This window comes from Amblyomma americanum, chromosome 2 (genome assembly GCF_052857255.1).
Source record: "Amblyomma americanum isolate KBUSLIRL-KWMA chromosome 2, ASM5285725v1, whole genome shotgun sequence".
NCBI classification, from domain to species: domain Eukaryota; kingdom Metazoa; phylum Arthropoda; class Arachnida; order Ixodida; family Ixodidae; genus Amblyomma; species Amblyomma americanum.
This window is the reverse complement of record NC_135498.1, coordinates 96,437,683-96,463,985: the sequence shown is the minus strand read 5'-3', so window position 1 is coordinate 96,463,985 and position 26,303 is coordinate 96,437,683. Positions and strand designations below refer to the sequence as shown.

General features: G+C 44.4%; 1 protein-coding gene and 1 long non-coding RNA gene across 3 annotated transcripts in view; both read right to left on the bottom strand.

Annotated features, from left to right (window-relative positions):
- Window positions 1–666: 666 nt before the first annotated feature.
- The window catches only part of LOC144118837 (uncharacterized), a 79,851-nt gene continuing 54,214 nt past the window's right edge, over window positions 667–26,303 (bottom strand). Inside the window, exons 2-3 of one of the 2 annotated variants that reach the window (XM_077651637.1) lie at window positions 5,245–5,404; window positions 667–853 (exon numbers count right to left, since the gene is read on the bottom strand). In XM_077651637.1, the coding sequence (XP_077507763.1) occupies window positions 681–853; window positions 5,245–5,404 (333 nt within the window). In that variant the 3' untranslated portion in view covers window positions 667–680. The remainder of the gene's footprint in view (window positions 854–5,244; window positions 5,405–26,303) is intronic. The other variant, XM_077651638.1, reaches the window with a different exon arrangement.
- Window positions 6,696–9,695, bottom strand: LOC144118838 (uncharacterized). The gene is made up of 2 exons (XR_013312161.1): window positions 9,548–9,695; window positions 6,696–6,846 (listed from the first exon to the last, which is right to left on the bottom strand). It is a non-coding gene; the product is annotated as an uncharacterized LOC144118838 (long non-coding RNA).

Here is a 26,303-nt window from a genome sequence, read left to right as displayed (position 1 = left end):
ATTTCGCCAGACCGTACTAGCACAGGCAGATGCTAGGTGCGGATTCCTGTTGTCTGGGAATTTTTTTTATTTGATACTCTAAGTCCAATCAGGGACTGCAACAGGAAGGGCTCTGAATGATACAGTTGTAGTGCACATGTTGGTAAGAAACCATTTTGAACAATAACATATGGCAAAAATAGTTACAAAATCGGGTAGAGAATTCAAGTTGACTCCAGTAGCACAAATGGGGCTCTGAACTGCGGGCCCTACACGGGCTGACTATAGGGGCCCGACGTGGGATATGTGCGGACTTTGCGACTCGGCATCGAGGGGGACCCTCAAGAGCAGCCCAGTGGGCTTACTGCAAAGCCCCACAAAGCTCCGCGCTGGATCCCCTTGGGCACACCCGTGCCGGGCCTCCGTGGGCTGGCTCGTACTGGGCCCCCGTGGGCTATCCCGCACTGGGCCCCTGTGGTGTAGTAGTTCTGGTCCCAGTGGGCTTCTTAGGTGATAACGTGCGGGAAGTCAACAAAGGTAACCCATATATAACCAATAGCTGTATGCCTTTGGGCCCACCGACCAAATTAGACTTAAGGCCCACCTTGCCAACCCAGAGAGGCTTTCTTCACTTCATCAGTACTTTTTGTGTACATGTTATTACTGAAATTACAATGCAAGTAAAAATGCTTCTTATTTATTTATTTGTTTTTGCAAGACATTTTGGGCATTCTTGCATACAAAGCCCCAATTACTGGGGTGAAGTGTCCACCCCCTTCACCCGAACTTTCCGACCGCCATCCGAGTCTCTCGCCCCCCGCACGAACGCAGCCACTCTGTTGTTGACTTCCATGTTGGCTGTTGGTATTCTGCGCTGCACAGCAGATGTAAAAGGGAACAAATAAACACACATATCAAATTTATATTCAGTATGGTGGATAAAAATCACTTTGCAATGATTACAGTCACATCTTTCAGGAAACGCTTCATAGCCGTATGCAATGCTACAATGTGCAATGCTTGAAATATCAGCAAATGTCGTTTGCTATCAATATCTCTAACCATAATAAACATAAATATCGATAATAAGAATAACCGAAAGGTGCATGAGCCATAAAGAACTATAGACACCTAAATTTATTGCGTGTTTTCTGCTGTCAAATGATGCATTAGATAATAAAATACATGAATTACCGGGTAGTACTCTCCTACAACGCCGCTAAATAATTTATAATCGAATTTCTCCTCTCATGCTGTTTTGGTTTCATCGACTAAACGTCGACTGTCGTCAAGTGTATGTTTTGGTCACATGACGCAACTAGAAAAACTAATACGATCACTGATATGCAGCTTTAATTGGCTACAACAATTAATCCAGCCTCTTCTAAGACCTGGAATGCCAAAAATGACCTGTCAGCAATAATATAACCAATTTTTTTATTCCTCATGTGAATTAAACACCAACTACAAGTCACAGTCATCGTTCGACTGATGAAACCGAAACAGCGTCAAGAAGAAATTAAATTGCAGGAAAACTGCACATTGCGCTAGTTGGTGATGATGCATAGTGGTGGTTCAAAAGCGCAAACACACACGGACCATGTAAGAGACGAGACACACAAACCAGCGCTGAACTTACTAGATTTTTTATTAGAAAGAAGCACGTCGTATATATATATACACACGAAAAAACAGCGCAAATGCGCAGTTTCAACAAGACTCCTAGTGCTAGTACAAGGAAAAACTGCTTTAAAAGTACGTGAATATCTGCAGAACCACTACCCACTAAGTAGCATATTAATTTCTCGAAGCGATAATGTAACAGATGGCATACTCACGCACCAATTACTTTTTCTGATAATATGAAACGCCTCAGCTACTTCTCCAGTGAGCTGGTCAGAATGAGCGAACAAGACATCAGTATCATCAAAAAATGGCGTAAATTTGCACGTGAAACAATGCTTAGCCAGTTTAGTTTCTTTCTTAAAGAATTAGCGTGCTCCATGAGCCGCACGTTAACGCAGCGGCCAATTTAGCCTATGTAGGTAAGGCCACAGGACTGAGGGATTTGATACGCTACGCCAGTCTTACAGGGAACATATCTATTTCCATGATTTATGTTGCAAGCATTTCTTCTGCGCCCTTCATGCTTTCTTTGAATTGCCGCCCCCACTCTTTCTAGCTTGTTAGGTGCAGGGAACAGAACCTTTACCCCATGCTTGCTTCCCATTCTCTTTAATCCGGTGCGACAGCGTGTGGACATATGACATAACCACTACCTTTCTTCTCCCTTCTTCCGAACTCTTTTCGAGCCCCGAGGTACTTGCAGATTATTTCAGCGCATAGAGGACTTTGCCTGCACTCGAAACGAGAACTGTATCCCGGAAACCAGCTTCCCTACATCTGTCTATTTGGGCTAAGAGACTGGGCATCATTTTATGATAAGATTTCTTTATTGCCATGCCTAAGCATCCCGTAACGATGCCACTTTTTGCAAGCTTTGATTGAAAAGACCTGTAATTCAAAAGAAGCTTTTCACTTCTAGAAGAATACTGCCAACAGACAAGGTTGGGTTCAAAAGAGAATTTTAAATCAAGGAATTGCAAGACTGTTTCTTGAGGGACTTCATGTGTGAACCTCAGCCCCAACCCATTACGTGCAAAAACATCTAGAACATTTGACACAAATTCGAGATTCACGGACCAAAGCTAGCAGCAGGTAATCATCCTCATAACAGAAAATGCGTATGCAATAACCGGCTAGATCAGTCTCAACTTTCATATCAACCCTGCTTAGATAAATGTTACTGAGAATGGGAGCTACCTTGGCACCTATGCGCACACCCGATTTTTGCATATAAAGACGACCATCCCACTCAACAAACGTGTTACTCAGGTAGTAAGATTACAGTTAAAGAAAGAATCCTGTTGTTATTCCACACTCATTTTGGAACACGCATTTGTTGTTGTCCTCCGTAATACATTGCTGAACATACTGGATTAGTTCAAAGTGTTGAAGAGAAGAAAACAAATCAACCACATCTACGCTAAAACCATCACATAGTGCCCGGCTCCCATTTCGGAGGAAATCCGTTACTTCCTCAGAATTAGGTATGAGAAACGGATCCTTTACGCAAATTGACGACAAATGTTTGCGAAGATAGGTAGACACAAACAACTGCCAAGAATTGTGCTCAGAGACGCTTGCGCGGAAGGGAACTTTAGGCTTGTGCATCTTAGCACTAAATAAAATTTCTAGCACCGATTGTTCAGCTTCCTTCACTTTCTTTGCTATACCTTCATACATAAACTTCCGAAGTAAAGTCATCGCCTTCTCTGAACACTCGGTGCTAGAAATTTTCTTTTGTGCTAAGACGCACAAGTCTAACGTTCCTTTTCGGGAAATCGTCTCTGAGCACAATTCTTGGCAGTTGGTTGTGTCTACCTATCTTTGCAAACATTTGTCGTCACTTCGCGTAAAGGATCTATTTCTTGTACCTAATTCTGAGGCAGTAGCTGATTTCCTCCGAAATGGGAGCCCGGCACTATGTGATGGTTTAAGCGTAGATGTGGTTGATTTGTTTTATTCTGTTCCACACTTTGAACTAATCCAGTATGTTCAGCAATGTATTACGGAGGACAACAACAAATGCGTGTTCCAAAATGAGTGTGGAATAACAACAGGATCCTTTCTTTAACTGTAATCTTACTACCTGAGTAACACGTTTGTTGAGTGGGATGGTCGTCTTTATATGCAAAAATCGGGTGTGCGCATAGGTGCCAAGGTAGCTCCCATTCTCAGTAACATTTATCTAAGCAGGGTTGATATGAAAGTTGAGACTGATCTAGCCGGTTATTGCATACGCATTTTCTGTTATGAGGATGATTACCTGCTGCTAGCTTTGGTCCGTGAATCTCGAATTTGTGTCAAATGTTCTAGATGTTTTTGCACGTAATGGGTTGGGGCTGAGGTTCACACATGAAGTCCCTCCAGAAACAGTCTTGCAATTCCTTGATTTAAAATTCTCTTTTGAACACAACCTTGTCTGTTGGCAGTATTCCTCTAGAAGTGAAAAGCTTCTTTTGAATTACAGGTCTTTTCAATCAAAGCTTGCAAAAAGTGGCATCGTTACGGGATGCTTAGGCATGGCAATAAAGAAATCTTATCATAAAATGATGCCCAGTCTCTTAGCCCAATTAGACAGATGTAGGGAAGCTGATTTCCGGGATACAGTTCTCGTTTCGAGTGCAGGCAAAGTCCTCTATGCGCTGAAATAATCTGCAAGTACCTCGGGGCTCGAAAAGAGTTCGGAAGAAGGGAGAAGAAAGGTAGTGGTTATGTCATATGTCCACACGCTGTCGCACCGGATTAAAGAGAATGGGAAGCAAGCATGGGGTAAAGGTTCTGTTCCCTGCACCTAACAAGCTAGAAAGAGTGGGGGCGGCAATTCAAAGAAAGCATGAAGGGCGCAGAAGAAATGCTTGCAACATAAATCATGGAAATAGATATGTTCCCTGTAAGACTGGCGTAGCGTATCAAATCCCTCAGTCCTGTGGCCTTACCTACATAGGCTAAATTGGCCGCTGCGTTAACGTGCGGCTCATGGAGCACGCTAATTCTTTAAGAAAGAAACTAACCCAGCTAAGCATTGTTTCACGTGCAAATGTACGCCATTTTTTGATGATACTTATGTCTTGTTCGCTCATTCCGACCAGCACTAGAGAAGTAGCTGAGGCGTTCCATATTATCAGAAAAAGTAATGGGTGCGTGAGTACGCCACCTGTTACATTATCGCTTCGAGAATTCAATAGTGGGTAGCGGTTGTGCAGATACACACATGCTTTTAAAGCGGTTTTTACCTTTTACTAGCACTAGGGATCTTGTTGACGTCGCACATGTGCGCTGTTTTTCCGTGTGTTCATATGACGTGCTTCTTACTAATAAAAAAATCAGTTGTAAGATCAGTGCTGGTTTGTGCGTCTCGTCCCTTACTTGGTCCGTGTGTGTTTGCACTTTTGAACCACTGCTATGAAATTAAATTATAAATTATTTAGTGGTCATACATGTATAGAATGTCTAACGCATGGTAAAAACGCACAAGCAAAATTTTGGTACCTATAGTCCTCTAAATTTGGATCGCTTCACAGTAATTGGTAACGGAAGTGCTGAAAACCACAACAGGTAGATAGAAAGTAGCTTTTTCCTGCAATTAGATGGTGTGTTCACAAAGTGTCTATAGCCTTTAGAAGATTCACATGTACTCACCAACAATTTCGCAGTACAGCCGTAGGTTCTTGAATGCTTCTTTTTCACCCCGCCCCTTCAATGTGTACATATGGGCCACAGGAGTCTTCACTACAGTCTTCATAATAAGTTTTGTAGCCTCATCAGCTGGATCACCCCTAATGAGTGGTAGCTTTTTGATCTGAAATAGATTATACGCGTTATACAAAGTGAACTATGCCATGAAAACCATACATTGAACTATTCATAAAACTCCCTCTTCGAGGAACCATGTGCAAGTCAACAAAAAATCAGAAGGATATAGAACAGGATAATACAGAGGACTCAAACAGACCTTTGATCATATTGGTGTGACTCAGCTTAATGATAACAGAATTCTCTGTTGTCTTCTAAACGCCCATCTTTGCATCATCATATTAACTTCCTTTTATGCATGACTCAATGGCATACGCTTTCCAAACAATAAGATAAGGGAGAAAAAGTGAAGCCATTACTTTAAGGCCACCTTAATCCACGGCAAAATTGTAGTCTGAAGCTAAATGAGTGATGTAAGAAAATAACCGCCAGCTGCCACTATGAACAGCAAGGCTAATGCTTGTGCTAATTTCTTGTAGTAGGCTAGATATTATATACAGCAAATCCTATTTCAAATACACTTGTACAAAATGAAGCTTTCAGGTCTACAAATCCAAACGCAACATGAGGCAATTTCGAAGTCCCAACTTAATCTGAAGTGGACTCACCATATGTAGAGGGCTCAAATTCAACTACAGCTTAACAAAACACTATGCATCAAAATTATAGTAAATGGAATCAATACGTTGCCAGTAGTTCATAGGCACAATTGAAAGAAATGCCATATACCCAGTCGAAAAAAAACACCAGTCCGTTTCTGGTGTATACACCAAACTGGCTTTTTTAGACACGGGTTCTGGTGTGACCATGTCTGGTGTTCCGGCCAGACCAGGATTTTCAGACACGGGTCCTGATGTGGCGTAGTGTGGTGTGCTTTAGTGTGCCCTGGTTTGGTGTTCTGTGCTGTGACCCGGTTGTCTGATACCGGCTCTGGTGTGCTTTGGTTTAGTGTTTCCTTGTGTGGTCGGTGTACCATTCGATTTGGTGTTGTTGGTATACCGTAGAATGTCTTGATTGAGATGCTGTGAGTTTGTACATACTATCGTGAGAAAAATTAAGAGATCCAAGCGAATGCACGCCAAATGGCGTAAAACGGCAAGCACTCCTGCTGTCGAGTCTTGCACTAACATCCATTAATCTCGCTGCACCGGGCTTTATGGCACGTGCATTTCATCAGATGGCACCTGTATGCAGTTAGGCAATGTATGGCACACACTCGCAGTGTCATAATTTTTCACATGATTGTACACTGGAGCATGCACATAACCACATCATTTCTGTTCTTGCCGAAGACTAAGAGCAAGCACGTATCGTAAAGAAAAAATGCTCACATTTGCACAAAAGCATCCACAGCTTCATTGCTAGACAAAATTGACAGTATAGTCAAGGGGGAGGCCCCTAGCATCATAGCGTGCATCTTCTCTGACAAAGTCGAATAGGTTGCATTTCCCTGATAGCAGCTTGACTCCAGCTGTGTAGCCACAATGCCTGAAGAACAACAGAACAAAATCACGAATTTGTGTGAAATACGCTATAATAACCCCTGTGCAAAGACAACCAGCAAATACTGCTATTAAATTTAGCTCAGTGGTGCAAACATACACTACACATCCAATACGGCTTGCAATGCCTCTGCAATAAATCGACTGTCTTCTGCTTTATAGTAAATCAATGCTACTCACATAAAGCACCCGCTTGCATTAATTTCCTTGAAATCAGTGTTTGGATGAGCTAGTATTTCACTTTCATTCACACAGTACAACGATGAACACGGACAAGAGGAAGATACCGAAAAACACTTTCAGGTGCCTCGCTCCTTGCCCCTGTTCATCATCATGCTGTGTGAATGAAAATGTGAATTATTGCATTGAGCTTTTCTTTTGTATTCATACTAATTGCATATATTTACAACACAGTTGGGTACGCCTGCATCATAATCTGAATTCTTTTCATAATTTTGCATTGCAGCTGATATTGAGCATGACAGTCCTTCTAACAGTCAGGCTTTCTGAGACAATCAACAGCACTCTAGCATCTCTGATAATTTGATTCATTACCAGGCTCAGAGCCACTAATACTTGGTAGCCTAGAGAAATAAATTGATATGGAAATTCTACTGCTGCATAAAACAAAAAATAAGAGGAATTAAGGAATTAGAGAAATGATTTACAAGATGCCCATAAAGATGGGCACAAAAAGGAGATAAGATGTAGTTCGACTAAAAAAAAATATTTGATGCAAGTATATTTCAGGGTGACAAAAGCCATGTATTGAGACATTTTATGCGCACAAGGTGCAGAACTGTAAAGCACTGCATGGCTGGCTGCATCTATTTAGAAGACCATTTCCCTTCATTTCTTTCAAAATAGTGGGAGGAAAGCATAAAAAGCCGACTGGTGAAATTTATTTTCAGCTGAATGCCACATACATAATGGCAAAGCTGGAATGTTAATGATTCGAAAGGAAACCTTAAACAAGATGCGATGAACTCCGGCACTGGTAAAACCGCAACAGATGTGCAAAAAAAAGCTGCGAGATTATTTTTCCTGCTGTATGTATTGAAACCAAAGCTGCCTGAGCGCACATGAGTTTTGTTTAGGTATAGCTTGCTATACACATCCTGAGCCTCTGGTGCAGTTGACTGCAGAGTACCTGCAGACACTTGCACACATACAAAACCCACACTAGATGCTGCGTTCTGTGCATTGCCCACTACAGTGCCTAGCACGCCGTCTTCCAGTGAGATGCACTTCTTTTGGTGCATCCAGGCGTTAGGGTTCCAGTTATAAAAAAAATGTCCGAGTTGATTATGAGTTAAGTGAATGAGCTTAACAAGTCGACTGGTTCTAAGCAGGCAGATCACTTGCAAGAGCCGCTTCTCACAGCAAGGCAGATAACAATAATGGCTTCAGGACACTGTAGTGCAGGGCTCCAAATTAGTTTAGATCAAGGGGGGTTCTTTAAGCATCGCTGACATTGTATGGCAGACCGGCGCCTTTACCAAAGTAGCAATGTTTACTGCCACACATATACATAACACACAAGTCGCATGATTCCTCCCAACATGTATGCAACAAAATATTGCAACCGCTTCAAGTTATCTCTACAGGCCCCACTGGGCCATCCCTGCTAAGTGTGAAAAAAAGTGGCTAAGATATGCTTTGTCATATTCAATGCTACAAACTATTTTTACAATTCATGCAGCAAAGCTAGCGAAAGAGTGCTGTTCAGCACACCTATGCTTGAGTAAAAAGTAGCCAAAATTATTTTTAATGTAAACTGAAGTAGCCGAAATCAGAACGTGACTTGTAAAACTGTATGCATAACAGATAGACAAGAGATCAGAGAAGGTAAGGGCAAACAGGGGCTCATTATGGGCTACATGATGGACTCTAACAGTCACTTCTATCATGGCATCTGACAGTTAAACAATAGGCCATCTAGCATTCAATTCAAGCTTATTTTCATGCACAATACTTTCAGTGATGGCTACAAGTTAAAACATACAAATTTTCGTTGTTAAGTAGAGACAACCCGAGGATTCATGGACGATGGCAACTGTCGCGGCACCCACGAATGCCTATACTGAATCAGCATCACTTAGGCCTCAGTACTCTAAAATCCAAGCTTCAGGGCAAATGACTGCTAAGTACCGTCCGTCTTCTGTTTTCATGGCATGAGAAGTACATATTCACTAAAAGTTGCTCATTATGAGTAATTTCACTGATCATGCACTGCCGCACTGCACATAGAGCCTAGGCTTTCAAGATGCTTTTATCCTCACACGAGCTAACTGCACCCATCAATTAACCTCCTGTAAATAAACTTTCACATGAAGACAACATCTACAATTATTTGAACACGTCTTGTATGTTTGGCATTATCCTTTGTTTGGCGCTTTCATATTATATTTCACTAACAAACCTGAGTCGTAATTCTCACATACACTGATGGAGTGAGTATATGCCCCTGAGATAAATCCAGCTAAAGCTAGCAATTACCTCTCAATGCATCCATTTTTCACTTCAGTGAATTACGAAACATCACTCCAGCGCACGAAAACACACGAACGAAGAGGATAGACACCACGGACACCAGACGTTTTTTGTGCGCTGGAATGATGTCTCATAAATCTTGCCAGAACAGACTATCCCAGCCCTCTATGCCTTGTGGAGAAATTTTTCCTTGCCTTCCGCTGTCACCTCCTGAGCACTTGCCACTGGAACTGCATAGTACAACTGCTTCTGTTGACCAGATGGGAATGCCAGTCCTCTTGTGAAATACTGCATCCTTTGGGATTCCCTTTATGGTGTCACACATTGCCTTCTCTACCTTGAATTCTGATACACCTAACGGAAAAAGAACACGCATATACAAATTCGTAGCCATATTTGCAGCCAGGAATATGATAATAATTGTATTTGTACGCTTCACAGCAACAACAGCAGTATGCTTTAACGCCTGCTGAAGCAAGAAAGTGAGAAATCATTTCGATTATTACCAACACAAGACTTGCACCTTGACGTTGATGGTGTCATGCAATAGTGGTGAGTTCTGATAGCAGTGTGAAGTACAAAAGGCAACTGCTTGCTTCGAATTTTAGAACATGCAACTTTAACTGCACAATTGTTGAAAAAAATTGCTTTCATCCTTGAAAATCGCAGATTAGTATGTGTGGTAGCAAATACTGAAAATAAAAATAGTAGGAGCACTGCAAGTGTTTAGATCAACACGCAGTGACTGGTTTGGTTTATGGTTTGGTTAATATGAGTTTAACGTCCCAAAGTGACTCAGGCTATGAGAGACACCGTAATGAAGGGCTCCAGAAATTTCGACCACCAGCGGTTCTTTAGAGTGCACTCACACAGCACAGTACACGGGCATCAAGAATTTCGCCTTCATCGAAATTCGACTGCCACGGCCGGGATCGACTCCGCGTCTTTCGGGCCAGCAGCCGAGTGCCATAATCACTCGGCCACCGCGGCGGCTTCACAGTGACTGCTAAGAGCAATTTTCCAATTGCAGTTCTTGCCCATGCACTTGTAAAGCAAGGCACTAATGCCGGTTGACCTGCAGCAAATCTAATGTGTCCTCAACATGCTGCCTAGTTAGCAATTTCTTGTAGTCAAAATTGAACGAAACATTACTTAACATTTTTTCAGCTAGAAGCGCATGAGCTATTGATATTTTCCAAGGCAAACAACTTAGTGCCTTAGAATAGTGTTCAACGAGGTGCCCACACGCAGAGACGCTGGAGGCCACTGTTTCCTTATAGAAAGTAATACAGGAGTGCATGGCCTGTGGTTTTCATGCTAAGAAATACAAAATATAAATAGAAACAAAACAGAAGTGCAAAGACAATTTAGACAAGTTCTGTCATTACACCTTAGGTGGCACTAGAGTGTACATGTTCATAAAGAAGTAGTAAAATGGTCATTTTGAAATTTTGCACAATCATCAAATCGTCATGAGCACAGTCATTATGCCTTTTCTTCACACAAAAGGTTTCCAGCGGCTCCGGTGCACTTCAGTTTCTCTTTAGTACAGTGCCTTTAAAAGACAGAAATTGGTCAAGGGCCACAAAATGGTAACAACTGTGTATCACCATTTTCATATCTATGCTTCATTAATTTTTAACACAACCTCCAACATTACCCACATGATTTGCTGCAGGAGCAGGATTCCGGTGTGCACCCCTCACATACAATGAAGGACCTGGCTGCCTTTTCCAAGTGTTATACTACTTTTCACAATGAAAATGCCGTGGAGCGAGTTGGACAGCAAGCAAAAACATGATTTGAACCCAATAGCATAAGGAAATTTTAAAGAGGCCGTAACATTATGCTTGTAAAAAGACAACTTCAGGTGTCAATACTCATCAAAGTTGCCATCAGATCTCAGCTTTGGTGTGCTCATAAAGGAAAGGTGGGGTGCTTAGATATAATGACAAATTGTCACGACTGGTACATTATACTACCTACTTCAATGATGAAGGATGTGACAAATTATCCTCCAAAATGTGAAATCTGGCATAAAGGCTCAAAAGCAAATACAAATGAAGGACCACTAAGACCTGAAATTATTTCCTACTTGAACAGTTATGCGTATCATAAAGAAAGCTGACAAACGGCACAAAGTTATACTTGTATTTTGGCCTCAGATGCTCGCTCATTTGAGCCTCAGTATCCTAACTAAAGCAATAAAAAAGACCTGAATGTTGAAGGCATAATAAGCTCCTGTAGAGCTCATCAGCATTGAGAAAAACAAATTCTAACCCTCATAATTGTATAAAGGTCAGCCAATGAGGCCACTGTGTCAGTCACCAACTAAGAGACCATGTACAAACTATACACTGTAAATGCACAAACTCTACATGAGAGCAAAGCATGCCCTGCACTTGTGAAAGAAATTTGTGTCAATGTAAGATTCTTGGCAACAGTGGGCATCACCATTAATGGCATGTGCTAAAAAGGAAGAGGGCACCTTAATGATGCTGTACAATTTAGAATTCAGCCTTTCAGTAAACTAAATTTTGTCTAGTACCATGATCACCGTGAGAGGAGAAGGCAAAAATGAAAGGAAAGCTGCCAGCTGTCATGAGGCCTGCCACAAAAAAAAACACTGAACAGAAGTGGTGCACAAACAAAAAAGAAGAGATGCACTATGCGATTACAGAACACAAAATAACACAGAATAACAGGGCCCAGCCAATGAATGAAAAGAGAACAACAAAAAGAAGGTAAGCAGTACTAAACACTGCTGCCTCTGCAAATTGAGAACAGTGAAATAGACAACACCTAAAAAATAAGTTTCAAGGACTATAAAAACGTAACTTTGGTCAGATATTTTTTAAACGCTGCATTAGACATTAGAATACATTAATCCCCAAGTGGTATTTGCTTACCATTAAATAATTTATAATTCCATTTCCTTTTCTGATGTTGTTTAGGCTTGATGAGCCGAATGATGGGTGTGATGCCTTGTTGGCCTTTGGGTCTGCTGAGGCATGAAAAAGGCTACAATATAAATGTTGATATGCAGTTTTAATTCACTATAACACATAAAACAGCCTGTTTCAAAAGCTGGAATGACAACAAATGCCATAGAAGCAGGTATATTACCAGTTTTATTGCTTTTGACATGTCCTGAAAACCTATTACACGTCGCAGCCATCGTTCGGTTGATAATACTGAAACAACAAGGATAAAGACAAGTATCAATTATTTACCACGGGGTGGTCCATGTACAGGCGCGGACAGAAGTAAACGGAGCGCGCCATACAAGAAAGAACTGCGTGACAGCGCCGCCTAGCCAAACCAGACGAAAGCTCGAAATCGCCAAGCGCATGTGCAGGCCCGCTTCCGCCGCGACCCTCTCAATGCTTCGCTTGCCTCGCATTCGTCCGTCGTCTGTGTCGTGCTGATGATCATCGTGATCGGATGGTCATGCTCTGCGTAACTAGCGAACATTTCGGGAAACAAAGACCGCTGTCTTGATAAGGAACATTGCGCGGGGACGGCTCTACCATTAAGCCGCTTCGTTTGAGACAGCTGGAGGCGTGTTTGCGCCGCAAGCAACCCGCGTGTTTCGAACTTTTCCTGCCACTGGGACTCTGCTGCGTCTCACTCGCAAGCAAATGCGCTCGAAACACTCGCAATACTGCCGCAGTTTTGTGTTAATTTTCTACAGTTACCACTGATCATTCGCCTTGTCCCTACCTGGCGCTGACGCAGCACAAGTGCATGCACCCTGTCTGTCTCCCCCGAAACAAACTGCCGCTATACTGGATCCTGCACTTATCGCCACCGAGACAGTGCGCTGCGTATCGCGCTGTCATTTGCGGAGCAGAGCTCATGGTAATCACTTTGCATGCACCTTCGGATCTTAGGATGACTACAAGCACCCGCTGTCTCACCCACACGAATGCCGCGGCAGCAGTGCGTCACTGTTGCGTGCCCCGCGTGGGAAATTCGGCATCTAAGTACCCGTGATCGCCCACTAATCAGAGTATGAGCCACGACAGAACCCGGCAAGCGATACAAACTCTTCTGTGCGAGTTGTATTACTTAACTGCTACCGGTTACATATAGACAATGGTCTGTTTGAGAATATAGGTGTGGAAACCCAACAGCTGCATCCAGCACATTTGGAAGCAGTCACTATCCTTGAGACGCTGGATCGCGCTGCAAAAAGCGCCAAGAGCGGCGGTTTCATCTCATTTTAAGCTGTCCTCCTAGGCGAGGTTCCAATGCAGGAGCACTGTGGTGCAGTACAGACACACAGGGCGCATGCTTTGCCGCTCCGTCGGTTCCTCGTAGGAGCAAGCCGAAAATGAACGGTAAATGTATTAAAAGAACCCAAAACTGCGGTGGTAGATCGAGTGTTTTGAGTTTATTTGGTCTATAGCGGGACGGAAATGAATCCCAGAGGCAACTAAAGCTCGAAGGACGCGCACTATTTGCTATGGAAACGCGCCTACAGCTGTGTCAGATGAAACGACATAATGATAGCGTCGCCCCGCGGGATTTTTGGCAACGAGGCAGCGGTCTCTGCGTTCTGAAATGCCCGCTCACTACTAACGGCACAACAATCCGACCATAATCATCATCAGCGTGACCCTGACTACGGCCGAATGCGAAGCGAGCGGAGCAATGAGAGAGAGAGAGAGAGTGAACTTTATTGTTCCAATTGAGAGGTTTGGTTGTGTGCCCGGAGACTGCCGATGTCTTCTAGGCTGAGCGTGGTTGGCGCCCCTAGTCCAAGGCACCACTGTCCCTGGCCATCCGGCATGCGTGGCTCACTAGGTCCCTTTGGACCTTAAGCTGGGTGCTGGTTAGCCGGTCCTCCCACTGCTCCGCATTTTGATCTTTATTATTTCGGAACGCTACATTGTGTGTACATTCCCATGCGATATGATATAACGTGGGGGTTGCCCCGCACCACGGACATGTATCCCTATACTGCTCTGGATACATCTTATGTAGGACATGAAGGTTGTAGGAGGTCCCTGTTTGGAGTCTTCTCCAGCATGTCGCCTCGTATTGTGTTAGCTTAGGGTGTGGCTGGGGGTATTTGCGCCTTCTGCCTTTAATGAGGTTGAGGATAGCTGCGTACGTGAGCTCCACCGTCATCCCCGGGCCGTCCGAGGCATCTGACGCACCAGCTCGGGTAGTGAGCTCGCGAGCTAGCTTGTCTGCCTTCAAATTGCTTTTGATTCCGGCGTGTCCTGGTACCCAGTATATCCTATGTTGGATATTTTCATTGGTTCGCTTCGTTTTCAAGAGTACCTTTAGTGCTTTCTTATTGATTCTTCCTGCCATGTAGCGTCTGCACGCTTCCTGGGAGTCAGTTAAGATTGTGAGAGATTTGTTGGTGCGATAGCCCTCGGCTGCCGCTAGGGCTACGGCTATCTCCTTTGCCTCAGCTATCGTTCCATCTCTCGTGGATGCACCGCTGATGAGGTCACCTTCCTTCGTTGTTACAACCGAAACTGTTTTCTTGATGCTTTGGCTGCGATTCCATGGATGCAGTGTGGCGTCAGTGTACACTACTCGATCTTTTGTGGCTATCTTCGTTTCTACATATTTAGCCCTTGCCTGTCTTCTTGCTGCGTGGAGGTTTGGATCCATATTCCTGGGTATGCGACTAACATGGAAGGTTCGACGTATTTCATCTGGGATGTTTTCCGACCTGTCATTGATGTCCAAGGCTTCTTTATAGTTCAGCCTTCTTAAGAGGGCCCTTCCTGTTGTCGAGTTCCTTAGCCTTTGTATTTGCGACATGAATTGTGCCTTACTAAGCTCATCAAAAGTGTTGTGCAGCCCCAGTTCTGCCAGCTTGTCGTTTGACGTATTTCTTGGTAAGTTCAGAGCTGTTTTGTAGGCTGCTTTGATTAGAACCTCCGTATGATTTTCCTCGCTTTTGAGCATGTTGTTGTATGGTAGTGAGTAGATTATTCTGCTGATGACTAGGCTGTTCATTAGTTTCAGCGTGTCGCACTCCTTCATGCCGTATCTTCTGGATGATACTCTGGTTATCATGCGGCAAACTTGTTCCATTGATATTTTAAGGAGGTTTATCGTGTGGTTGCATTTGCCGTTGCTATGTAGCCACATGCCTAAAATTCGAATAGTCTCCTTTTTCGGGATGGTGTTGTCCTCGAGCTTTATTTCTAGTCTTGCATCCGTTGGTTTCTTTCCTATCCTAAGGATTTCCGATTTTTCGGTTGAGCAGGTTAAACCCCTCTTTTTGGTGTATTGCTCGATGCAGGATGCTGCCTCTTGCAGTTGCTGTTTCTTCTGCCCCAGTGATCCCTGGTTCGACCATATAGTTATATCGTCCGCATATATGGCGTGTCCTATGCCCGGGGTGTTTTCAAGTTTCCTTGCCAGACCGATCATGCTTAGGTTAAAAAAGGATTGGCGATATAACCGATCCCTGCGGTGTGCCTTTATTTGGTGTGTCTATGGTACCACTTCTTATATCTCCTAATCCTACTGTGGCCGTTCTTTCTGTCAGGAAAGATCTTACGTAGTCGTGCATTCTCCTTCCGCAGTTGGTATTGTTGATTCCTTCCATTATAGCCGCGTGGCTAACGTTGTCGAAGGCCCCTTTGATGTCAATTGCCATAATTAGGTTTTCTCCTTGCTACGGGGAATTGGCAAGTACCTTATGTTTGAGTTGTAGCAGGATGTCTTGCGTTGACAGGTTTGCCCTGAACCCAAACATGCTATGGGGAAAGAAACTAAACATTGAAAACCTGAGGCCCATTTCACTCACATCTTGCCTCGGCAAGCTCTATGAAAGAATTGTAACCAAAAGAATTCAAAACTACCTGGAGGAGCAATGAGAGGGTTGCGCCGGTAGGGGGCCTGCATATGCGTGTCGCGATTTTGAGCTCACGTGTGGTTTTGCTAGGTGGCGCTGGAAAGCAGTTCTTTCTTGTGCGGCGCGCTCCGTTTACTTCTGCCCGCGCCTGCACATTAATGTCTAAGGCATTTGAAAGAAGACGCAAGCAAACATCTGGTGTCCATAGTATATGCAGTTTCTTTGAAGCTTTGTTGAACTATGATATCAGGTAGCATGCCGAAAGGCTGAGTCAAACAGGTGGCTACAATCTCCTAATTTCCTGTAAGTGTATTAGAGCATGTATATTCACTGAACTTGCACAGTGTCATCATCAAGCAAGTGAAATGGCAAAAAAAAATCAAAACCGACCAAGATAATCACATAGGTAACAATTTATGGTGAACATTCACCTTTTTTCATTTAGCACTTTTAGCTTTTTTGTGCACAGGGTATAATTCAACAGACCTTGAAGTAGTTTGCAGTAGACGGTGCTTATTTTCCACTCAGATCTAGAGGCAGTAAAAATATTGCAACTACAGTGAAAAGTTCATTTAAAAGTACCTTTTGCTGGACTAGTTGGTATAACATAAGTAAAAACAGCGCTAATTTTTACATAAACACAGAAAGAACAGACAGGAAGGGCGCTGTCCTGTCTGTTCTTTCTGTGTGGTTTGTGTAAAAATTAGCGCTGTTTTTAATTTCGTTACACAGTGAGAGGCCACAGAAGAGAAGCTGTCAAGTTCAATTAAAGTTTCATCTTTGAGGTGCATTTATAGCTGCACTATATAACACCATTCATATTCTTTTCACCAAGTGAAATAAGACGTATTTGCTGGACCAGTCTCTGTGGAGTGCCATGTGACACCGGCATTACTGCAGAAGCTTGACATGGTTATCCTTCTAATATGATTGTCTATGAGGAGTGCCATGGGAGATGAATACTAGACGAAAAAATAATAAAAGCATTGTTGTCATGCTGTAATGTCACCTTAGAATGCTGCCCTGTAGCCCATTACTTCATATTGGCATTTTTTAAAGCCTGGCTGCATTGAAGGGGGTCTCTAGTGACTTGAGAACAGGTGGGGAGGGAACTAGAGAGGGAGAGAGAGAAAGTGACTGAGCTGAGGCTATGCCAGTGTGCTCGTTGTTGCTGTGTAGCCTTGGAGCTGAACGGCAAGCTCTGGACTCAATCGTGGTATGAGGGTGTGGCTTTCCCTTTTCCTCCAATCCACCCTGTGTGTTCTGCTGTCAACTTTGCATTTTTTGCGTCTTGGCTATAAGAAAACGTGGTAATGATTCTTGCTAAAAATCACCACGAAATTTTAGAAATGACAGGAGAAATGTTCCAACCACCACTAACAAGAAAAAGAAAATTAGTTGCTTGCTTCGGATTCATACACTCCCTACATTCTAGCACGGGGAGTCTCAGATTCCTCGTTAGTTTTGTAAGGGTTCCGAGGCCAGCCGAGACCCCCCTGTATTTAAGCACTGCTTCTTTCTGAGCATGAAACTGGCACTATCTGATGATGACCTATTCAGAAGAGACACACACGTTATTTTGAATAGGAGAATGCCAATACATGCCATCAACGTTCTGGTCCAAAGCAGACATTGCAACGCACTGATCTCAACGCAGAGGTGAAAACAAAACAGATCTGAGAAAACTCGACGCATACTTGTGCTCTCGAATGTACGCTGAACGGGCACAGACAAGAACAGCCCCAAATCTGGACTGTGGAGACATCTTCTCCGATGAACCTCTTTTCATACCTCTTCATTACTGAAGAGAAGGCACTTCACCTGCATAACATCATAATTTCCAGCTGTGTATTTTGCACCCACAATGCCTAGCACTTCGTGATAATTATTTGTATTGCTGGTATTTCACACAACCACAAAAAAATGTTTAAGCATCCAAACTTCAAAAACATAACGCCACTTGCTCCCACTAGTTTTTATGATAGGCTCTGTACTATTAGGTTATTCAAAACCACTTAATTTGAAAGGGCAACAAAGCGCTCTTTCTCTAGGGCTACTTCGTCATCATTTAGCAATGGTATTTATTCACGGCCGCCAGCAACTAAAAGAACTTTACAGCTGCAGGCAACGTTACAAAATGTTACAAAAGTGATCGAGCAGGCAGCTACCTGTTGGGCTATCGCAGTGACGCGTCGCTTCAATTCACTCAGTCGCTTGCATGCCTTGACGCGTCACACCCCTACCACTCTGAGCTTGACAGCTGGTGTAGTCGGCTCGTAGAGGTGTGTTCTAACCTTAAGACGCCACATCAGATCACTATAAAGACGCACATACGCGGAGCGAATAACAAAACGCTTTAGAGACCAAGCGGCACACGCTATCGGGAGTCCACAGCGGGCCGATAGAGGCGTCAAAAACACGCGTGCAGGCAGTGCACGATCACGTCCCACGTCGAATAATGAACAGGAAGTCGGGCAACCACCTTAACGAAAACCCAAAACGTAGTCACGCGCCTTTCTGGGCGGTATACAATTGCCACATTTACATTTAGGACTCCTACGCGTGCCTGCCATTTAGCAAACGCATCTCGCATCTCTGCATACACCTCGGCGCTCGCGTCGCAACGCATACACTGTGAACACTGACGGACCAGCAGTTTGATGATTCGATGTGGAATGCACTTTGCTGCCGCGGAAAGAACCAGTGACTCCCTCGCAATGCCGAAGGGAAACGAACAGGAGAGAGCTGACAGAGCCTCGTCCCTTCCACTTCTTCTCGCCTTTGCGCTCGCTCGTTTATTTTCGCGGTCGCAAATTGCATGCACTCTTGTGCTACACTATGGGTCTCACCTTGAAACGATGACTCAACGTATCCCAGTAACCGCTTTCTTCTCTTGCTTCGTGGCTGCTACGGTTGAAGTCGAATGTGTTGTCAATATGAAACGGCTCCATGCTTCTCGGCGTGGTCACTTTTCGCAAAGTACGCGAACGGCTGCTTTGCTGACACGCGGCGCGAGCTACGATAAGCAGGAAATCCAAACGGAAGTTTGAAGGAACGATTTTGAAATCAGACACAAACAGCACACGAACAGCAGCAGCACGGACCACGGCACGGCACGGCGCAAAGGGCGGTTCACATGCAAGCGATTGAGCGAACTCAGCGACCAGCGGCACGGCGCAGCGAGGCTTTTCGCAGGGTTCCGTTTCACATGCGTCGCTCCACAGCGTTTACTGCCGCTGCGAATCTCAGTGTTGCTGGCAAAGAATACGAGCTCGCGGTTGGTTTCGGTGGTTTGCAAACAACAACACGGACAATGTTTATGCATTATTTTGCCACGATTACTCAAAATTTGTTAAGAAATAAAGAACTCTTCTTTTTTAAATATCAACGACTTCTTATTTTATGGTAATAACATCATTTTTTAAGTCCGTACGTGCGGTGTAACCGGCGCCGTTGCGAAATTCTGGTCATTTGCAAACGTGGACGCTGGTGCAATCAGAGGGGCAGACGGCGGAGCAGACGTGGAGTCGTCCGAAATGGATGTATGCGAAACATTTGAGTCGTCGTACACCCATCTCCTCTTGCTAGAGGAATACTGTCTGTTAAGAAAAAGAAGGCGTTGGTGGAGCTCCCAATGCCGCGGCGCTGGTGGGTGCGGCCCGTCTGGGAGAACCGTAAGCAAGAATCTGAGTACTACACCGCGGTGAGTTGCACGTTGTAGTTTGCCTGATACTGGTGCCTTAAACTGCAAAGTTTTCTGTACAGATGCCACTCCTCATGAGCGGAGACAGTGAGTACTTCCACAAGTACTATAAGATGTCCGCAAGCAAGTTCGAGGAACTTCACGCCCTTGTTGAGGGGCCTCTCACAAAGCAGTACATTATACGGGAGCCGATACCATCACGAGCAAGGCTTGCCACGACACTGAGGTACTATAAACGCGTTTCATTGATGACTGCCTGACCATTGCATGCAAACGGATATTGTTTTTTTGCGATTCCTTCTAGGTACTTGGCATCGGGAATGCAGATCCAGGATGTTGCCATGGCGTTCCGCGTGGGCATCTCCACTGCGAACGGCATCATCTGCGACACCTGCAAGCTGCTTTGGGAAGTCCTCCAGCCGATTTGCCTCAAAGTGCGTTGCAGCTGGAGTTAAATACTCATTAAGGCGAAGAGAATCTCGATAGAGGGGAAATTCTAGAGGCCCGTGTACTGTGCGATGTCAGTGCATGGTAAGGAACCCCAGGCGGTCGAAATTTCCGGAGCCCTCCGTTGCAGCGTCCTTCATAGCCCGAGGCGCTTTGGGACATTAAACCCCCATAAAAACATGAAATCTTTCAGGCGAAGCCTGCTGTGCTTACTGGGACCTTGTGACCTATGTGTTTCTACCATTTAAAATGAATAGTATATATAATGACTACTGCAGCTTACATGCCTTCCCCCTGCTCTCAAAAAGGAAAAGAAATTTTACACGAGCAGTTGCTTGAAGTACTGAAAACATCTGAGTAGTGCATGTTGCTGCGCTCGTTTTGTACTACAGGGAAAATGGGCACAAACCGAAGGCACGCATTGGCAGAGAAGACCGGATGAATGCTTCTCACTGCACCGGCGTTTTGCTGCTACTAGTTTTAGACTAAAAATGCTTTCATGTTTCTACTTCATTGCCACCGCAGATACCAACCACTGCTGACTGGGAGAAGGTTGCCTCCGGATTTTGTGAAAAGTGGAATTTTCCACACTGTGTTGGTGCCGTGGTTGGCAAACATGTGCAAATTCTGGCCCCACCACATTCAGGCAGCCTTTATTTCAACTATAAGGTAATGTACACATTGAATGGTCTTTTTTCAATTACATTATTTTTCTGTATATATAAACACTTGTCATTACAGGGTATGTACTCAATAGTACTGATGGTTGTGGCCGACAGCAATCTCAAGTTTGTCATGGTTGACGTTGGGGCTTATGGGAGGCAGAGCGATGGAGGGACCCTTAGCGCATCAAGGATGGGAAAATGCCTTGAGCGTGGCCTCCTGAATCTGCCACTTCCTAAATTGCTACCAAGAACATCAACAGTGGCACCTCATGTTTTTCTTGGAGACGAGGCGTTCCAGCTGCGCCCTGATTTTTGCGACCCTACCCGGGCAGGGCCCTGGACGACTCTAAACGAATATTCAATTACAGGCTCAGCCGTGCAAGGTTTGTTGCGGCACAAAACTGATCTACTGCATGGATTTAATCACTATCCTAGTGTCAATGAATGCAGATACTTTTCATGTGTGTGTGCAGTTGACAAAAAAACAAAGCACTCATTGATGTTTCATTCTTTCCAGAAGGTGCGTTGAAAACGCCTTTGGCGTTATTGCGTCCCGGTTCCGGTTCTTCCGCCGCGTCATTAATCTCCTTCCGGAAAACGCTGACTACGTTGTCATGGCATCATGCGTTCTTCATAACTTTCTTGTGGAGGATGCCATCTATATGACGGAAAACTATGCCGACGTGGAAGATGCCTATGGCAATGTTGCTGCAGGTCAGTGGCGGGCAGCAGCAGAAGACGCAGCCGTGCTCAATCTTGAGCCACCTGTAGGGCACAACTACAGTCGTTCCGCAGCCGAGACAAGAGATTTGTTCAAATCTTATTTTATGAGTAGCCAAGGAGCAGTGCCATGGCAGTGGGCATCAGCTGGGCTGCGGCGATGATGATGATACACTGCTGATTGTCATCATCAGCCTTACTACACCCATGGGAGACATGGGAGAGGCTTTGCCTCTCCCATGTCTCTCCAATTAACTCTGTCTTTTGCCAGCTGCGCCCACCCTGTGCCTGCAAACTTCCTAATCTCATCTGCCCACCTAACCTCCTGCCGCCCCCTGCTACGCTTGCCGTCTCTTGGAATCCGCTCCGTTTCCCTTAAGGACCAGCGGTTATCGTGCCTTTGCAGTACATGCCCTGCCCAAGTCCATTTCTTCCTCTTTATTTCGACTCTGCTGTCATTAACACACGTTTGTTCCCTCACCCACTCTGCCCGCTTCCGGTCTCTTTAACGTTACACCTATCATTTTCCTTTCCGTGGCTCGCTGTGTTGTCCTTAACTTAAGCTGGACCCTTTTCTTTACCCTCCACGTTTCTGCCCTGTAGGTGAGTATCAGTGAGATACAGCTGTTGTGCACTTTTCTCTTGAGGGATATTGGTAACCTGCTATTCATGATCCGAGAGAACCTGCCATATGCGCTCCATCCCATTCTTATCCTTCTAGTTACTTCTCCCTCATGATCCGGATCAGCGGTCGCTACCTGCCCGAAGTAGACGTCCTTTACTAATTCCAGCCCCTCGCTGCCAATTGTGAACTGTTGTTCCCTTGCTAGACTGTTGAACATTGCTTTGGTTTTCTGCATGTTAATTTTTAGACCCACCGTTCTCCTCTGCCTGTCTAACTCATTAATCATGATTTGCAGTTCACGTCCTAAGTGACTCAGTAAGGCAATGTTATAAGTGAATCGCAGATTATTTAGGTATTCTCCATTAACTAGCTCTTATCCCCAACTGTTCCCAATTCAGGCCTCAGAATACCTCCTGTAAACAGGCGGTGAGTAGCATTGGCAAGATCATGTCTCCCTGCCTGACGCCCTTCCTTATTGGAATTTTACTGCCGACTTTATGGAGGACTATGGTACCTGTGCACTTTATATATCTTCCAGTATTTTGACATAAGGCTCTTCTACACCCTGATTCTGCAATGCCTGTATGACTGCTGAGGTTTCCACTGAAAACCTCAACTTGATGCAACTTGATGTGTGTATTCTGCTTTTCATGTATATACATATGTTTAAAATATGTATTACTGAACATAAAGTTCATTTTTGTGAATATATTACATATGCATTTCTTAATTACGTATTCTTTTGCACTATATGAGGCTAGAAGTTATAGTTTTAATCATACAGTTGTATGTATTAAGTGTACTGATTGTTTGTATTTGATAGTGTGTATATTTGTTCCCCTTTGTTGTATATTTATTATGTTCATTTCCATCAGCTGATATGTCGAAGACACTGCTATGCTATGTAAAGGTTTTCTGGGCCCAGTCAAGCTGCAAAAGCAGCTTTTTGCCTGGAAATCCTTCCAATTGTTCTGGAGAAATAAATTTAATTCAATTTAATTGCTTTCTCCTAATCAATGAAGGCTATATATAGGGGTTGCTTATATTCTGCACATTTTTCTATCATCTGATTGATAGTGTGAATGTGATCCATTGTGGAATATCCTTTATGAAAGCCTACCTGGTCATTTGGTTGATTAAAGTCTAAGGTTGCCCTGACTCTATTAGCGATTACCTTAGTAAATACTTTGTAGGCAACGGACAGTAAGCTGATCGGTCTAATTTTTCAAGTCTTTGGCGTCTCCTTTCTTATGAATTAAGATTATATTTGCGTTCTTCCAAGCTTCTGGTACGGTCGAGGTCATATGGCATTGTGTATACAGGGTGGCTAGTTTTTATAGCAGAATCTCCCCTCCGTCTTTCAGCAGGTCTGCTGTTACCTGATCCTCACCAGCTGCTTTTCACCTTTGCATTGCTCCTAAGGCTTTATTTACTCTTTTGTTACTGGCGGGAGGTCCCACTGCTGTGTGCTACTGTCTCTATCATTAACATTCTGATTAAATTGGCTACTGTATATATTTGTGTTGAATTCATGTATGTATGTGCGACATGTATGCTTCTGTGGTAGAACAACTGCAGCAAAAAATAAACAGACATACAAAAATTAATGATCATTTATTTCCTTATGTACAGCCAGGTTAGAAGGGTATTCACCCTGGCTGTACAAATGGCAAATATGTAATAACTCCATCATAAGATACACGAGCATGTGTGGTGTAGTTGCCTCCAATTGCGGCCGCAGGGACAGAAGAAAATGGCTGCAGGCGTCCATTGGCCTGTGCGCAGCAATTGCACTTCGCACGGCCTGAATGTCCCTGTCAGCAGCCTCCAATTCCTGCCGCCTTTTCTTCTGTCGCTTGTTTCCCTTATGTGGGAGAACCTCTTGTGAATTTTCTGCCATACAGGATGGTCCTGGTTCATCAGGAAGGCCTGGGACACTATACATGCTTTCAAATTCATTTGGCGATGCTTCTACTTCTTTCGAGCCTGGCGATGCTGGGCTGCAGCTGGCGTGGCTCGTCTCGGCTGCTGCGCTGGCCACCTGCACGTGGCTCACTGCGTCGAGGTTGCAGAAGCTCCTCAGTAGAATGTACAGGCTGTTAATTGCTGTCACTTACACATTCAATTCGTTATTAGTATCAGTCATTGCTTACCGTCTCGTTTCCATGGAGTCCCTCAGGAACTCCATCTGCTTTAAATGTGGCCAGGCCGTCTTTGCAGTGGCTCCTGACCCACTCTTCTTCCCATCTTTTTCCTCTTTAATTTTTCGCCTGTACGTATCTTTTAGATTTTTCCACCGAGCAATAATCTCCTCAACTGTTACTGAAATATGGAGCAGTATAGAGCATAAGGTTAAACAAGCAAATAAGGAAACAATGGCAGACATGTGGCCCAAAGTTTAGCATGAACATGTACAAATTCTCATCTGTTAGCACACAAGAATATTGCAGAAAATGTTTACAACACACGATTCAGTACGGAAGCACGAGTTTTTTTTTTCTTATAAAAGGCAGTTTTACTGATTATGCATGCATGCATGACTGAACTGAGGCACACACATGATGAATGATTTACTTTGCGGACACGCACGAGAGGATTTTGCGCGGTTCAGAAGCTGCAGATTAATGCTACGTACAAGACTACGATGAGCGGGCAGTGCCGCGGGAGAGAGCGCTCGCTCTACATACACGCAAGAGACGATTTTACTAGGCTCTCAGCGCCCGGATTTACTTCACGCCTGAGACAGGTCGCCTCCCGCATTTACGAACGTAGCTGAGAACATGAAAACGTGCACGTCGTGCATTTCACGATTGAAGTGAAGGGTACAAAATGATGCAGCTAGCGTGTCTTAAGAACCAAAAACATTTGCTCACGGCTGCGTGATGCCGACAATTTTCATACAGCTCATCTACGCACAATAGCCGGCGCACCGAAAAAAAAAAACACCGAGCAGTACGCAGGAATGCGCGGGGACATAAAACAGTTTTTGACACGCTGCAGAATCCTGCCAGTGTGACCAGGAAAATTTGTTGGCTGCACAATGAAAAAATATGGCTGATAATCTTCGAGCTCGCCAAAAAGAGTGCTTTCACTTACCGGTGTCGTCAATTGCTCGAATTGCGTCCCTCACTTCTTCCCAAAGGGACTCCTTGGTCGACTTATTGCGGAAGTTGTTATCTTTAACATCCCATAGAAGTGGGCGCTTGGATACTTCGATGATCAGCACCTCATTGAACAGTCCACGCGATGTGTTGTCGTGGTGTCGGAAGCACGTGTAGCAAACATTGTCGTCTTTCCCGCACGAATCCTCTTCTTGTCACGTGGCTTTTCCGCCGTGCAGTCATTGGTCAGAGGGCGGAGCTATCGCTCTGTCGCTGCGAAAATTTCCAACTTGTTGGAACCCCGTCGCTCCGACACGCCGAGCCGCCGCGACGGGTCGAAACAGGTTTTTCCGTCGCTGCGACAGGATTCGCTGGCATTTTCGCTTGAATGTGAAACGGGCTTAAGGCCTAGCCGGATATCACTCCGGAATGCACAGAGGAAGAGGAGGGGAGGAGGGTTTTCTTCGTTCTGCCACGTGACCTGGCAGCAGCGCGCTGGATTTGAACGGCGTTGGGAAGCACGCTAGGCGCTGGCGCGTGGCTATTAGCGTGGAAATTAGCGTGGCTATTAGCGTCATGATAAATAATTACTGCGAAATGTTACAAAATTGCAGTTAGACTAAGGCGCTCCGCGCCTCCGTGCATCATTGCCGTGCAGTTTTCATGTCAAAAGCAGGCAACAATGTTTCAGCTCCTTGCAGAACAACTTTACAAATTGTTTTCTTAGATTTTCTCTTTTCGTTCTGGTCTTTTGCAGACCGGATTAACAAGCTTTCACTGCATATTTTTAGCACAGCAACAAGTTTCTCGTAAACCACATTTCGCCTTATGCTACAAAGATATGATCTGCAGAACAA